General features: G+C 45.4%; 1 protein-coding gene across 1 annotated transcript in view; it reads right to left on the bottom strand.

Moving 5' to 3' along the window:
* Positions 1 to 15,816, bottom strand: part of CCDC92B (coiled-coil domain containing 92B) — a 46,159-nt gene extending 30,343 nt beyond the window's left edge. The window contains exon 1 of the mRNA XM_030186255.1: positions 15,687 to 15,816. Within this exon, the coding sequence (XP_030042115.1) occupies positions 15,687 to 15,816 (130 nt within the window). The remainder of the gene's footprint in view (positions 1 to 15,686) is intronic.
* Between the last annotated feature and the right edge of the window lie 357 nt (positions 15,817 to 16,173).

Genomic DNA, 16,173 nt, shown 5'->3' with positions numbered 1-16,173 from the left:
TTTCGCGGTTGCTAGTATCATCATTATGACTGTTTTATTCTCTTATCTCTCTCGTTTCTTTCTTTCCTTTCCTTTTGAAATAGGCGTTCTTTTTACCCTTTCTTATATATTTTATTGTATATTGTAAATCTTTGTCATCTTTTGAGGAAAGGCAATCCATTAAGTTTAATTCATCAAATCAAACTTTATTGCTGTACAATTCAATCCACTTTGTAAAAACAAAATCTTGAAAATTACTGCCACTCATGCAGGTGCGCTTGTGAGTCATTATTAATCTAGCAGAGCTAAAAATGTGTTTAACAACTGCACTGACTCATGGAGTGTTCAATCTGATAAAAATTTCCTTCAAATCAGACCAGGCTGCAGTCCTAGTGATATCTTCTGACTGCCTTCAAATGCAATCTTTTTTTCAAAGTCTCTCTTTTATTTCCTTATTTGAGCTTTGCCTTTGACTTGCCATTCTTTATGCTATTTCCTATTATTTTCAGTCGGATCCTTCTTCTATTTTCTGAAGGATTTTCTTTTAGCTGTAATAACTTCTTTCACCTCACTTTTTAACCATGCTGACCGTCCTTTGGCCTTCCTCCTTTTTAAATAGTGGAATATATCTGGTCTGGGCTTCCAGGATGGTGTTTTTGAATAGAATCCATGCCTGATGTAAAATTTTGACCTTTGAGGTTGCTCCTCTAAAGGGTTTTTGAGGGGGAGGGCAGAATAAAGGATCATGAGCATATTGAAGACAGCACAAGCAGCAGGCACTCAAGCGTGGCCTAGTGATTAGAGCACTGGTCTTGCAATTCAGAAGTGGCCAGTTCAAATCCCACTGCTGCTCCTTGTGATCTTGGGCAAGTTACTTAACCCTCCATTGCCTCAGGTACAAACTTAGATTGTGAGCGCTCCTGGACAGAGAAATATCCAGTGTACCTGAATATAACTCACCTTGAACTACTACTGAAAAAGGTGTGAGCAAAATGTAAATAAATAAAAGTTTTATTTCAATCTCTTGGCACACAGACCTGAGTTCTTTGAGTTCTACTGCTCTCTAGTGGCCACAAAAGGCAAATGGAAAATCATCCTATAATTCCCTATAGCTATTTTTTCCTCAAGCCTCAACCCCCTTCTGGAAGAATGTAACTAAGGGGCCCCTTAACTAAGGCATGGGAGGGCTAATGCGCAGCTAAAGTATGCCAAATTGGCACTATCGCCAGGCTAGCGCATGCACCCGGTGGTAATTCTGAGTTTGGCGCACGCTGAATCCTAATTTTCTATTTTCTACCATGGAGGGCGTTCCCGTCGGTAATCAGCAGTTGGTGCGTGCTGCATGGTTACCATGCAGGTAGCGCGTGAACTCTTACCGCTAGGTCAATGGGTGGCGGCAAGGCAGTGACATAGCAAGGGCGGGGTGGTGGGGGTGGTCCGCCCCAGATGTACGCTGCTGGAGGGTGCAGATAGCAGCCGCGCGCCTGTCGGCTCCGTTGGGTCCCTTCTCCCTCTGCCCCGGAACAGGTTACTTCCTGTTCCAGGGCAGAGGGAGCAGGGAGCCAGTGGAGCTGACAGGCGCTAGGCTGCTCTCTGCACCCGGGGGGGGGGGGCTTGATGCGCCAGGGGGGGGGGGGGTGTCGTGCTGCACCCTGGGCGATCTGCCCTGGGTGGCAGCCAACCTAGGATCGCCACTGCGGCAAGGGCTCAGGCCATAAATAGGCTAGTTTTAATTTCAGTGCACACCCATTTCCCTGCCCATTAAAAAAGCCCTTTTTCACAGCCATGGTAAAAAATGGCCCAGTGCATGCCCAAAACACCCGCCCACACTACCAAAGGCTACTTTTTACCGCAGCTTAGTAAAAGGACCCCTAAATTTGCCAGCTTTAATCTGAAAAAATAAGATCCCTAAAATCTCAGCCAAAAGTCAATGGCATTGTTTATTTGCAAGGCAGAGCAAAAAAAAAGTGTCTATTTAATTATTCTGACTTTTCTCCTTTTTTTCTTTAATTAATAGGCTCCGTCTGTATGTCTCATTGTTCATTTTTGCTCAGTTTGTAAGAACAGCACACCACCTGTCTACTATGTCTTGTTCTGTACGCCAATTACAATGACTTGTCCAGGGTCGCCAAGGGGGGAGGGCAAGATTCCCCGGACCCAGCCTCCAAGGAGGTCCTGGTGCCAGGCATAGACAATATAAAGAAAATACAGGATATAATATAATCTCACTTATTATACAGTTTTTAATACCTATGACCAAGAGGCATCACACAACAATAAAATAGACTATTGGATCTCTTCTAGCACACAGCTATTCTAGCTCTGAAGCACTATTCCTTTTTATTACTTGAACACTCGAATTAACTAAACTAACTAAAGCAAAAAGTATCAAACATATAAACGGCGAGTGACCGTACTCACTCGCAAATGCGCAGTGGAGACCTTCTCTGCCCCGCCCCCACGTCAATACGTGATGACGGGGGGCGGAACACAGAGGGTCTGTACTGCGCATTGCTGAGGGAGGGACACCGCCGTCTAACGCTCCCCCCACCCGAGTCGCCGCCGCCACCCACCTTCTACCCGGTCGGGCCCTCGCTCCGCTATTGAAACAGCGAGGGTCCGGGAACGCAGCACTGAGCTCTGCTGAGCTGCCGACATCGCCCTTCCTTGTTCTTCTCTGCCTCTGTCCCGCCCTCGACGACGTTACGTCACACGAGGGCGGGACAGGCAGAGAAGAAGAACGAAGGCCGACGTCGGCAGCTCAGCAGAGCTCAGTGCTGCGTTCCCGGACCCTCGCTGTTTCAATAGCGGAGCGAGGGCCCGGCCGGGTGGAAGGTGGGTGGTGACGGCTCGGTGGTGGGGGCGCGAACTCGGAGGGGGAGGGGCAGCGGCGAACTCGGCGGTGGGGGCGGGCCTTTCAACCCCTCCTTCCTATAATAGCCCGTTTTTACGGGCTCAAAGTCTAGTATCAATATAAACAGCCAGCAACCAAAATACTTCTGTATCACAGAAGTCACAGCACTGTGACGCATTCATTCCAGTGGTGCCGCAGCCAGCCCGACAGCCTTGCTTATGGGCAGATGATTGAATGCGCTGCGCTGTTCCAAACAGCGCTCTATAAATAGCGCTGGAACAGCATGCGGCTTTACTGTCCCTATGATCAGATAATAGCATGCAAATTTAAGCACGGTATTCTCTCTGATCATAGGTTCAACGTGCGGGAGGATTGTGTCTGAGCATGCGCTCGGGCACAATCCTCCCGCACTTGTTTGATAGGTCTAGGCTGTGAAAAGCCCAGACCTGTCAAGCACAGGGGCTGAAGGCCCATGGGACCACCAGACCCCAAGTACCCCCACCCCGAGACAAGCGACATGGGGGAGCTGGAGATCCGATGGGTCTCCAACCCCCCCTTAACCCCTTAGCATCCCCTCAAATAGAGCCCTTGTGGCCCAGTGGGCCGCGAGTCAACCCCCCTGTCCTCCTGACCCCCCAACACGTTCAGGGGGGTTCGAGATCCGGTGGGTCTCCAGTCCCCCTAACCCCCCCCCTGGCATCCCCTCACATGAATGGAGTCCTGGTGGCCCAGTAGACCGCAAGCCAATCCCCATCCCACCCCCCCCCGGTGGTCTTAGCAGACCTTCCTCACCCCCATACTTTCAGTGGAGGAGGGATGTGGCCTTCCTCCTCTTCCAATGGCGCCACCTCGAAAATGGTAGCGCCCAGCCCTGCCCAGTGCATACTGGGATGCATGGGCAGGGCTTCACACCATATAAGGAAGAACTGTTACCGCATGGCCATGCGGCAGAGCGCCTTTACCGACACCCATTAAGGTGGCAATAAGGGCTCCCGCGATACCCGATCATCGCTGGGTTAACACCGCTCAAACCATTTCCGGGGTTTTCTTTTTCTCCCAGAAATGACGCTCGCTCGGGGTGGGACTATCGCCGGCAGCTGCATTAGGCCAGCGGTAGTCCCGGAAGAATGAGTGGTAAACCCACGTTGGGCTTACTGCCGCTCTATAAAAGGGCCGCTAACTATTCTAATCTAATCCTGTATTTATAGACCACTTTCTTCCCCCAAGGGTCCAGAGCTGTTTACTGAACTACAGTTACGTAATTGTATGTGGATGATCTAAAGCTTTATGGAGAGTTGAGAGTTGAAACTGAATCACTGCTAAACACAGTAAGAATTTACATGAAGACATAAAGATGGATTTTAGGTCTGATGTGTGTGATGATCAGTATAAAGAAGAGCTGATAAAATGTTTGCCCACAGACAGCAGATACAAGTACTTAGGAATTTTAGAATCGGATAACATCTTAGTTGAAGCAGCTAAATGTAAAACAACATTGGAATACCTAAATAGTCCTAAACTCAAAACTAAATGGTGAAAACACTTTCAGGGCCATAAATACCTGGACCATTCCAGTAGTCAGATATGCAGCTGGAACTGTAGACTGGACCCAACTAGAACTGAATAATTTAGACTGGGAAATGTGAAAGCTGATGACAATGTACCCTGCTTTGCACCCCTGATGTGATATTGACTGGCTATATTTATCACAAAAAAATTAGTGTATGGGGGGGGGGGGGTCTACTCCAAGTTAGACTGAAGAGGAGGAAAAACAAGGACTGAATCAAGACCAGCAATGAGATAAAGTTAATCGGAAGTTTGCAGGGAGAACATCATCACGGTGAAAGAGAAGTAAAATGGTGACCAACTGGAAATACAGGGTAGCCACAATGATCCACTGAGGTACAACTTTTGAGTCAACAAATGCTGGTATAACTACAGTATAGAAAAAGTCATAGGAAATGAAAAAGCCAAGGCAAAAGTACATAAGTAATGCCATACCGGGAAAAGACCAAGGGTCCATCGAGCCCAGCATCCTGTCCCCAACAGCAGCCAATCCAGGTCAAGGGCACCTGGCAACCTACCCAAACGTACAAACATTTTATACATGTTATTCCCAAAATTGTGGAGTTTTCCCAGGTCCATTTAATAGCGGTCTATGGACTTGTCCTTTAGGAAACCGTCCAACCCCCTTTTAAACCCTATGTTGTCCGGCAATGAATTCCAGAGTTTAATTATGCGTTGGGTGAAGAAAGTTTTTCTCCGATTTGTTTTAAATTTACTACACTGTAGTTTCATCGCATGCCCCCTAGTCCTAGTATTTTTGGAAAGCGTGAGCAGACGCTTCACATCCACCTGTTCCACTCCACTCGTTATTTTATATACCTCAGCCGTCTCTTCTCCAAGCTGAAATAGCCCTAGCCTCCTTAGTCTTTCTTCATAGGGAAGTCGTCCCATCCCCGCAAACAGACCGACATGTGGAATATAAAGACGCCTGAAATCCCAGTAGCAGAAGATACAAGAATTAAAGAAAATAATTGGAAAAATTAATAAAGTATCAAGACCTGCCAATAAAAATGGCAAAACTCTGGAACAACTAAATACTACTACATTCAGGAAAAAATTTTTATTATATATAAAATCCCCTAAAATCTATACCCAATAACAAATAATGGGAAACCATCAATTGCATATTCTAGAAACAATCAAACCTAAAATATTTGTGATAAGTGCTCTGTCAATCCACCCTTCCGACAAAGGAGAAATAGAAACCACCATCATTGCATCACAACCTGGCAGGAGTATCTAATTACACTCACTCATTGCAACTTAATTCAAGTATGTAATATACTGTCCTCTATCCTGCTATAAATGGATTCATAGTAGCTTACCATGATAGCTCCTGAAGATGCCGATATGGCGAAACCCAGCACTGTATCGGGCTATGAATAACCATTTACAAATTATGGACTTTACAAGAGAAGCTGAGTAATTCGGTTAAAATCTCTGGAGTAAAGAAAATTTTAGTGACATGGAAACAGAAAAGACTCTGGAACAAGCCATGTTGCATTAACCCCACTGTTGTAAGAGCCTTAGGGGTCCTTTTACAAAGGTGCGATGAAAAGTGGTCTGCACTATGCATTCCTGTCCTTGCCTCAGAGACAGGAGTAACCTTCTGGAGGTCTCCTGGACCCTCTAGTAAATCTTTTCTCCTCCAGGCAGAAGCCCAGGCAAGAAAAACTCTGGCTACCAAATAAGTATTAGACTTAATACATGTTTATTCAAAGAAGCCAATAAGAAATTTTTTTTAAAAACCCAATAGAGTATAATATGTAGCAAATAAACAAGCAGAGTTTTCCCTGGGAGCTGTCAATATGTCCACCTGCTAGTCTAGACACACTGAGGCTCTTCATCCTCAGTTCTATTTCCTCTTATACACCTTTTTCTTTTTTTTCTTTTTTATCTTAATTACCCTTCCTACCTAATGAATATGCATCTTTCCAGAACATTCCATTTCCTTTTATGGCGAATCCTGTTCCAGCACTTTCTACCATCTTCCAACTCCTCATTGCATGGACTGTTTAAGGCCTGTCATATAAGCATACATTTTCATTAGATAATGGTTTGACCTATGTCCTTGTTATGCATAGTCACCATGCTAATGCCCCTACCCTCTTGCTGAATATACAATTTCACGCACACCCACTTACTTCTCCTTTTGATTGTTTATCTGGATACTGCAGGTGAGTCTCTGACTCTTGGTTGCTGACCAGCAACTTATCACAAGTTAGCATAGGCCAAATGTCAAACCACAAATGTCTACAGCCTTAGAAAGGTAATTTTCAGAAAGAAAAAACACTTTTATAGCTGTCTTGCAATTTCAGGTCTGTTCCCAGCTCAGAAATGCAATATGGCTATACTAAAATAAAAACTAGAAATATATGGGGGGGGGGGGGGGGGGGGGGGGGTTGCACCTTGCCATGGCCTCTGTGAAATCCATCTATTATAGGCGCATGTTTTGGTCGCATGCAGATCCATTTTTCAGCGCACCTAGGGTGGCCCCTCTTGGAGGAAGCAAAGAACAGCTGCATTCAAAGCAAACCAATAGCTCCGACAGCCACACAAAGAATCAAAACTAGCAATACTTTTACCCACAAGGAGGCATGCAAGTTTCAAAGAGTTCATTTGCCAGGACACACTGGGTAAATAGCTTTTGGAAATCGTATAAAAAAAAGAGCTTAATATTTAAAAATATGATGACCATGACCAATTGTACAATTTTTCAGGATTATCCTGGGATGGGTGATGCTGGGATATTCATGATTGTTGGGTTGAATTATCAGAATCTTTGGGTGGGGGTGTTCTAAGGATCTGAAATACAACTGAGAAGGGCACAGGGCTGAAGGTTTGCCTTGGGCACTTAATACTCTTGCACCGGCCCTGAGAAAATATTCACACAGTCACATGAAGCAAGAAACTGTGGCTGTAATTCTGAACACTGGCAACCACTTAGATCCATATGGAACTTAGAAAGACTGATTTGTCTTTAAATAAACTAGTTATCTCCCCCATCAGTCATTCAGAGCAAAACTCCATTGAGTTGTCTTATGGCACTCGGAAGTAATCAATACCACCCCCTGCTCTGCTGCAGACATTTTGCTAATAATTAGTCTTTTGAATCCACCCCATCCATCATGATCAGCATCCAGGGAAAAACTGCCTGACTTCCACACACAGTGCGTGAGGATGGCTGATATCTGAGACACTACTCCATGGGGAAAAAACAGGAATCCAGGGCTGTTGGGGGGGGGGGGGGGTAGGGGGGCCGGGCGCCGGGTTCTCTCTCTCTCTCTCCTGCTCCTGACAGGATCCGGGTGGTCGCATTCAGACAGGAGCAAGAGAGAAAAAACTCCAGCGCCGGGCCCCCCTTGGAGGCTGGGGAAGACCCGGAGGAGCAGACACAGCAGGCCAGCGGAGGTCCCCCCAGGCCCCGCCAGCAGAAGACATCTTCCTTCGGTGCTGCTGTTCTTCACTCTGCTGCATGGCCTGCCAAGCGGCTGCTTTTCCCCTCAGGCCACGCATGTTCAGTTTTGAAACCAAGCATGTGTTTACAGTTGTGGCGGGCGGCAGCGATGCTGGGGAGGTGGAAGCAGCAGCAGCGACGATCCTGTGGGTTGCGATGGCCCTGCCCCGGGCCCGGCGGCAGCGCCCCTACCCCGAGCCTGGTTCAATCTCTCAGCAGCCTGGCAGGAATCCAGGAAATTGGCTGATCAGTCGGAAATTAATTCTCTGCTTCTGTATTGCAGCCGATGTAGTGCTGCCTGATGTGGGACTTGTGCAGAACATCTGTAGCAGGGTCAATGCCAGGTCATGGGAGTCTTGGAACAACGGATGTGGTGGCCTGCTGAATCATAGGGAGAAGGGCGAGGGACAGTTTGTGAGGGAGAGAGCTTCTTCAGCAGTTCCTGTGCTCTCTTGAGCATCAGTAACTAAAGCCTGCCACCTCATCCAGATCAATCCAGGAACTTGTCTAAACTTGAAACTACCACAATAGAGCGTATAAGGTAAATGGGGACAAATGAGATATGCATCTTAAAAACTACTTATGAACTAACCAACTTCCGCAAATCCCTGAAGACCCACCTATTCAACAAGGCATACCAATAAGATCAGCTACTACCGATGTAATACATCACAACCTTACCTACTATCAGGAATGTGTTTGTTTATATTTGTTTATTGAACTTGATTACGTTATATTCTGTGACATCTCTGCCTACCCATCATGAACGATAACCTAATATCAGAAATGTTTCGCTTCTATCTGCTTGTTCAAATCTCGATCACGTTACCTTATGACACCTGCACCTACTATTAATATTGTTTTTGCTTCTTATATCCACTTGTTAACTCTCGATTTTGCTATTCTCTATGTAACAACAATAACTCTGTAAGCCGCATTGAGTCTGCAAAGTGTCGCATGCTTGAGGACCTTGGCATACTGTCAGGCTTCCTCCCCGGGAGCACTGGGTTTGTGAGTCCGTGGGCCACTACCGTGGAGCGGCAGTGGCAGGCAAGATCACCTCCAAGGTAGAGAAGACAAAACTGGACCGAAACCCCGGACTGGAGTTCTACACAGGAATACACGGAACTGGAACGCACCGGACGGGGGTGCGCACTGGAGTGGAGCCCACTGGACTGGAACACACTGGAGGGCCCCACTGGACTGGAACATACAGGAGTAAAACCCGCTGGACTGGAACACACTGGACCTAGGCTTCACCTACGCTTGACCACCTTTCCACGAGGGTTGAGCCCTCAGGTTCGGGCGGCCGGCAGGGCTTACAGGAAAAACCGGAACTGGAACTTGCAAGCAGGAACAGCAGGAATGAGGATCCAGGAGTGCCCCCTGGCACCTCGGCGAAGGCAAGGTAGCCAGGCAGGGAATGTCCGGGTTCTGGCAGTCGGCAGGTTAGACACAAGGACTAGTAGACTGTACCCAAGCTAATAGGAAAGCTATGCCCAGGCAAACCAGTCATACACAAGAAACATACACTAGGCAACTCAGGAGACTAGTAAAGCTATACTCCAGCTAACAACAAAGCTGTGCCCAAGCTAACAAGTCATACACTGGAAACAAACTCAGAGCACTAGCAAAGCTATACTCAGGCTCACAAGCCAAGCGGTGCCTAAGCTGGCTAGTCAACACTAGGAACAAACACAGAGAACTAGCAAAGCTGTACACAGGCTAACAAGCCACACGGTGCCTAAGCTGGCTAGTCTAACACTAGGAACAAACACAGAGAACTAGCAAAGCTATACACAGGCTAACAAGCCACACGGTGCCTAAGCTAGCTAGTCAAACATAGAAACTCACACAGAGCAAACAGTGTACAGAACACGCTATACACCAGGGCCCTTAGATGAGATGCAAAGGCAAGGGCTGTAGTCTCTAAGTGATTAATAATGCTCTTCAACACCAGAGGCACAGTTGCAGCAATCACCTTGCATCCAAACAGAGGCTTGACACACAGAGCAGTCAGCCCAGCGGGAGCCATCTTGGATACTGGCATAGAGGAGTCGGCAGCAGCCATCTTGGAAAAGGCATAGCCCACACAGGTGAGGTTCAGTAGGGCAATCAGCACACAGAGCCAGAGAGAAACTAAGACAGAGACAGACACAGAGACAAGCAGAAGCCAGCACAGCCACTGACTCCCAGAAACAGGGTAAGTCTGAGGGTGGTCACGGCCACAGACGTAACAAAAGAGGTGGAAAAATGTGGGATACAAATGCAATATAAATTAATTAATTAAGGGAGTTCAGGGGGAATCTGGTGGCTCCAGATAAGAGGAGGGCTTACAGAGGACTGGAGATGGACTGACATAGCCTTTGTCTCTCGCCATAAAAGCAGAAATAGTATTAACTTCAGACCAGCCAACTTGACGTTGGTGATAGATGAATTAATGGCATCACTACAAAAGGAAAGGACAGTGGAATAACATGAATCCACCAGCACATATGTTATATTTTACCAGAGAAAAATGATGTTAAACAACTATATTTATGCATTTATTGGGATTTATTAACCACCTTTATGAAGAGATTCGCCCAAGGCAGTGTACAGCAGGTAAAGTTTAACATAAAACTTAAAATTTGGTTAACGCCATAATAGTAAAATAACCAAGAATCAACATAAATATAATAAATGAGGTAAACTTGAGAACAGTTAATTGCAACCTAATAATAGAACTACCGTGAAACAGTATCAAAAATATACACATTTAACAGCACTGGAATTCAAATACCAGTACATAAGTGTTGCCATACTGGGAAAGACCAAAGGTCCATCAAGCCCAGCATCCTGTTTCCAACAGTGGCCAATCCAGGTCACAAGTACCTGGCAGAAACCCAAAGAGTTAGCAACATTCCATGTAGAAACCCAAAGAGTAGCAACATCCTATGTAGAACCCCAAAGAGTAGCAAGATTCTGGAATCCTAAAGAGTGTCAAGATTCCATGTAGAACCCCAAAGAACAGCAAGATTCCATTCAGAATCCCAAGTACATAAGTGTTGCCATACTGGGACAGACCAAAGGTCCATCAAGCCCAGCATCCTGTTTCCAACAGTGGCCAATCCAGGTCACAAATACCTGGCAAGATCCCCAAAAACGTACAAAACAACGTTACCATAATACTAATAAGCATGCATTAGAGAATTCAACTAACATACATATGATGCTAAATAGTTTCTAAAATAACATAGTAACATAGTAAAAGCTTTGTTCCATTATGGCAGAAAAACTTCCAAGTTCTGGGAACGCCCAAATCCTGTCCCCAAAATGCCCTTGACACACCTTCTTAATTGCTTGGCTTTTGTCAGTTTGTAGTGTTCTATCACTCCCAACCACCTTACTCCCTGATTGTAGCTCTGAGGAGGGGGTGGGGGGTGAGGGTGCCATCTCATCTCTTGCCTCAGGCAGTAGATTGCCTCGAGCCGCCCCTGCTTACAAGGTCCTCATTATTTGCTCCTTCTGCTTCTTAGCTGTTTAGGAAGACCATGAAATCATGAAGCCTTCTGAGCACAGGAAGGACTCAATGCAGTGACAGATGGCCAACTGAGAGATATGTGTGTTGATTTGACAATATGCTGCAAACTTTCCTGTTTCAAGGAATACCAGGGCTGTGGGGACCTTCACATGCTGTTTATGCACTCCAGAGTACTTATCTGCCATCTGAAACCTTTGGTTTCTTCCTCCTTTCCTGGACCACAACTGCTGTCTTTTGGTCTTGTGACTGATTATGTGGAGGTTTTCTCATGTTCTTTTTCCTCCATCTAGCCCAGTAACCTGCTTCCAACAGTGGCCAATCTAGGTCACAAGTACCTGGCAGAAATCCAGATAGTAGCAAAATTCCATGCTACCAATCCCAGGGCAAGCAGTGGCTTCCCCATGACTGTCTCAATAGCAGACTATAGACTTTTCCTCCAGGAACTTGTCCAAACCTTTTTTAAACCTAGATATGCTAACCTCTACCACATCCTCTGTCATCAAGTTCCAGAGCTTAACTACTTGTTGAGCGAAAATTTTTTTCCTCCTATTTGTTTTATGTAACTTCCTTGAGTGCCCCCTAGTCTTTGTACTTTTGGAACGAGTAAAAAAACTGATTTACTTTTACCCATTCACACCATTCAGGATTTTGTAGACCTCAATCATGCCTCCTCTCATCCGTCTCTTTTCCAAGCTGAAGAGCCCTAACCTCTTTAGCCCTTCCTCATATGAGAGGAGTTCCATCCCCTTTATCATTTTGATTGCTCTCTTTGAACCTTTTCTAATTCCGCTATACCTTTTTTGAGATACAGCACCAGAACTGAATGCAATGCTCAAGTTGCGGTCATACCATGGAGAGATACAGAGCCATTATAGCATTTTTGGTCTTATTTACCATCCCTTTCCTAGTATTCCGTTTACTTTTTTGACCACCGCTGCACACTGAACAGAAGATTTCAACGTATTATCTACAAATCTGCCATCTGGATGCCCAGTCTTCTGATTTCCTATGGTCTTCCTGCAATATTTCACAACCTTGAATAGTTTTGTATCATCTGCAAATTTAATCACCTCACTTGTCATTCCGATTTCAATATCATTTATAAATATGTTAACTAGCACCGGTCCCAGTACAGAACCTTGCCTCCTATCCCCATGACTCTTTAATTTTCTCAGGAGTCTCTCATGAGGTACTTTATCAAAAGCTTTCTGAAAATCTAGATAGCAACCTGTTCACCTTTATCCGCATGATTATTCACGCCTTCAAAGAAATGAAGCAAATTGGCGAGGCAAGACTTCCCTCAGCTGAACCCATACTGACTCTGTCCCATTAAACCATGTTTGTCTACGTGTTCCGTAATTGTATTCTTTATAATAGTTTCCACTATTTTGTAAGCTCCACAGGGTAGGGACTGTCTCTGATGTGTTTATGTACACTGCTGAGTACATCTAGTTGTTCTGTATTTAAATGAGTAGTAGTAACAGTGGGAATAACCACAAAGCATTTGAAGGGAGAAAACCCTTAGTATCTCTGGCCCCTCTAGTGCACCAAAGACGGGGCAGTCCACCCAGGGGGAAAGGCAGCAAGGGGGTGTGAACAGCAGGCATGCAGCTGTTGGATCTGTCAGTCCCTTGCCCCCTCTGACGTCAACTTCCTGTTCCGGGACAGGGAACCAGCAGAGCCAACAGCTGTGCCCCTGCTTTGTGCACCCTCTTGCTCGGAGGAGGGGGTGCTCCGGCTGGGGGTGGAAGGGGTGTGCTCCGCCCTAGGTGGCAATAAATGTAGGTACGCCATCGTCTGGCTCTGTCAGAATAAGAGGCATTCAAGTTTCACGAGAAGGCAATCAAGCCCTCACAATTTATTCCTGGGGGAATTCTGTGCAACTGCGCTTCACAGAAGTTGTGCACGGGTAGCAGGAGCTCTGCTCACTCTTACATAAGTACATAAGTATTGCCATACTGGGAAAGACCAAAGGTCCATCAAGCCCAGCATCCTGTTTCCAACGGTGGCCAATCCAGGCCACAAATACCTGGCAGAAACCTAAATAGTAGCAACATTCCATGTAGAACCCCAAAGAATAGCAAGATTCTGGAATCCTAGAGAGTAACAAGATTCCATATAGAACCCCAAAGAGTAGCAACATTCCATTTAGAATCCCAAGTACATAAGTGTTGCTATACTGGAAAAGACCAAAGGTCCATCAAGCCCAGCATCCTGTTTCCAACGGTGGCCAATCCAGGCCACAAATACCTGGCAAGATCTTCTGCTTCTTCCCCACAGAATTCTCACAAGAAGAAGAGGAGGAAGTGAACCCGCTGCACATCGGGGCCACTTCCTCCTCTTTCACCGGTATCGACCCGACTGTTTATGTGAACCATGCAGAATTTGTACATTTTTTTTGTGCAAAATTCCCCCAGGAATAACAATTCCTGCCAGAAAAGAAGGGAACGAGAGGATTGTTTTCTTTTATATATTCAAGTTTCTAGTCTCCATCTTATTAACTAGAAATCAATGCTTGTGTCCAGAATGCTTTGCAGTACTTAAGATGAAGAGACAGTCTGAACCACAGCATCTCCAAGAACTTGGAGATAAGAGGCTGCCCAGTTTCATATTATGTAGAGAAACAGAAGAAGGATAAGATCCTCATGATGATAAAATGTGGATTAAAAGCAAGGGAAAACAACATGTAGACTACGACGACGTTAAAGCGACCTTGTGATATAGATACACTTTATCTTATCTGTTTAGAAGGAATGGATCTATGGAACCTTAGCGGACATTGGGTGGCAACGCCGGTATTTGGAGAATAAAACCGCTGCAGGGCGGACTTCTACAGTCTGTGCCCTGAGAAAGCCAGGGACAAATCAAACTCAGATATACATATAAAGTATTACATATCGTGTAAAATGAGTTTATCTTGTTGGGAAGACTGGATGGATTGTTCAGGTCTTTAACTGCTGTCATTTACTATGTTATTGCTCTGCGAAGTACTGCTGACTCCTGATGCTGGCCAAGTGCCTAAATATGGCTATGTCGAGTCTTCTGTGCCACAGATTGACCTCAATTGGCATCATAGATCCTAGTCGGTGTGGAGGGGCATTTTCGATATGACGTCTAAGTCCGAATTGGGACGTTTTGCAAAAAACGTCCAAAATCTGAATAGGAAAGAAGGTCATTTTCAAAAAGGAAAAATGTCTATCTTTTTCCCCCAAAATATTGCTTTGAACAAGGTTTTGTGATTTGGACGTTTTGTTTTTTGGGCCATTTTCGAAAACAAACGTCCACGTGGAAAATGCACAAAATCAAGCCATTAGGATGTAGGAGGAGCCAGCATTTTTAGTAGACTGGTCCCCCTGACATCCCAGGAAAGCAATAGGGCACCCTAGAGGGCACTGCAGTGGACAGGTACACATCTCACCATTGCTTCCTTACCTTGTCTGCTGAGCCCTCAAAAACCCACCCAAAACCCACCACCCCCAACTGTACACCACTACCACAGCCCTTACGGGTGAAGGGGGCACCTATATGTGGGTACAGTGGGTTTCTGGTGAGCTTTGGAGGGCTCACAGTTTCCTCCACAAGTGTAATAGGTAGGGGGAGGTATGGGCCTGGGTCCACCTGTCTGCAGTGTACTGCACCCACCACTAGACTATTCCAGGGACCTGCATGCTATTCTAATGGACCTGAGTATAACATCTGAGGCTGGCAAGTAATGATTTTAATCACATTTTTTGAGTGTGGGAGGGGGTTAGTGACCACTGGGGGAGTAGAGGGAGATCATCCCTGATTCCCTCCAGTGGTCATTTGGGGCACCTTTTTGTGCCTTATTCATTATAAAAACAGGTCTAACTCAAAAGTATTAGTTTTAGTCCTGGACGGTTTTGTTTTCTTCCATTATGGCTGAAAAACATCTAAGTCTTAGGAACACCCAAGTCCTGGCCTGAACATCCCCCTGACATGCCCCCTTGCGATTTGGTCGCACTTCATAGAAAAACGTCTAAAAATAGGTTTATTAAAATACCGATTTGGACATTTTTGTGAGAAAAACATCCAAATGCTGCTTTATGCCACTTTTTAGATGTTTTTTCTGTTTTGAAAATGAGCCCAATAGTCTACTTATTTTAAAGACTGAATGGAATGATTCACAGTTTCTCCATTATCTGTTGTCTTTCCTTGCTTTTCATCTGCAGTTTCATATATCTTGGCCAATTACAGAGAAAGACCAACCAGCCCATCCAGTCTGCCCAGCTGCAGAACAAAGCCCAATGTTTTGCAAGATTTCATTAATATGATAGGACAGGACTCACCAGAGCAGTGTTTCTGTAGGTGGAGGATTTCCAGGTGCAGGTCATGGAGTAATTCCAGCTGTGCTTTCTTTAGGAACGCAATGTTTCTCTGCACACTCTGGATCTGTTGCTCCAGGGACAGAGTCTCCATCGCAACGCAATTAATGGCCCACGTCCTGAGGGTATTAAATGGTTCACATTCAGAGACAGCCATGCCTGTAAATCTTATGCAAATTATATCTGTTGTTAAAAAAACAAACAAAACAAACCTAACAACTAACAAGTTTGAAACTCGGCGAGTCTGGTCCTGTCTAACACACCCTGGGCATCAGCTGTTCAAAATAAATATGATTTTCACTAATTTGTTAGAGACACAGCTATTAAATAATCAGGTATACAAAGATCTGGAAAAAATGGAGCATACCGTTTAACCTGTTAGACAGGGAACAGTTTTCAGCACTTTGAGTGATTTATTTAAACTGCATTCATGGCAAAGTTTGGCTAAATT

Source organism: Microcaecilia unicolor, chromosome 13 (assembly GCF_901765095.1).
Source record: "Microcaecilia unicolor chromosome 13, aMicUni1.1, whole genome shotgun sequence".
Taxonomy (NCBI): Eukaryota; Metazoa; Chordata; class Amphibia; order Gymnophiona; family Siphonopidae; genus Microcaecilia; species Microcaecilia unicolor.
This window is presented reverse-complemented; position numbering and strand designations above follow the sequence as displayed.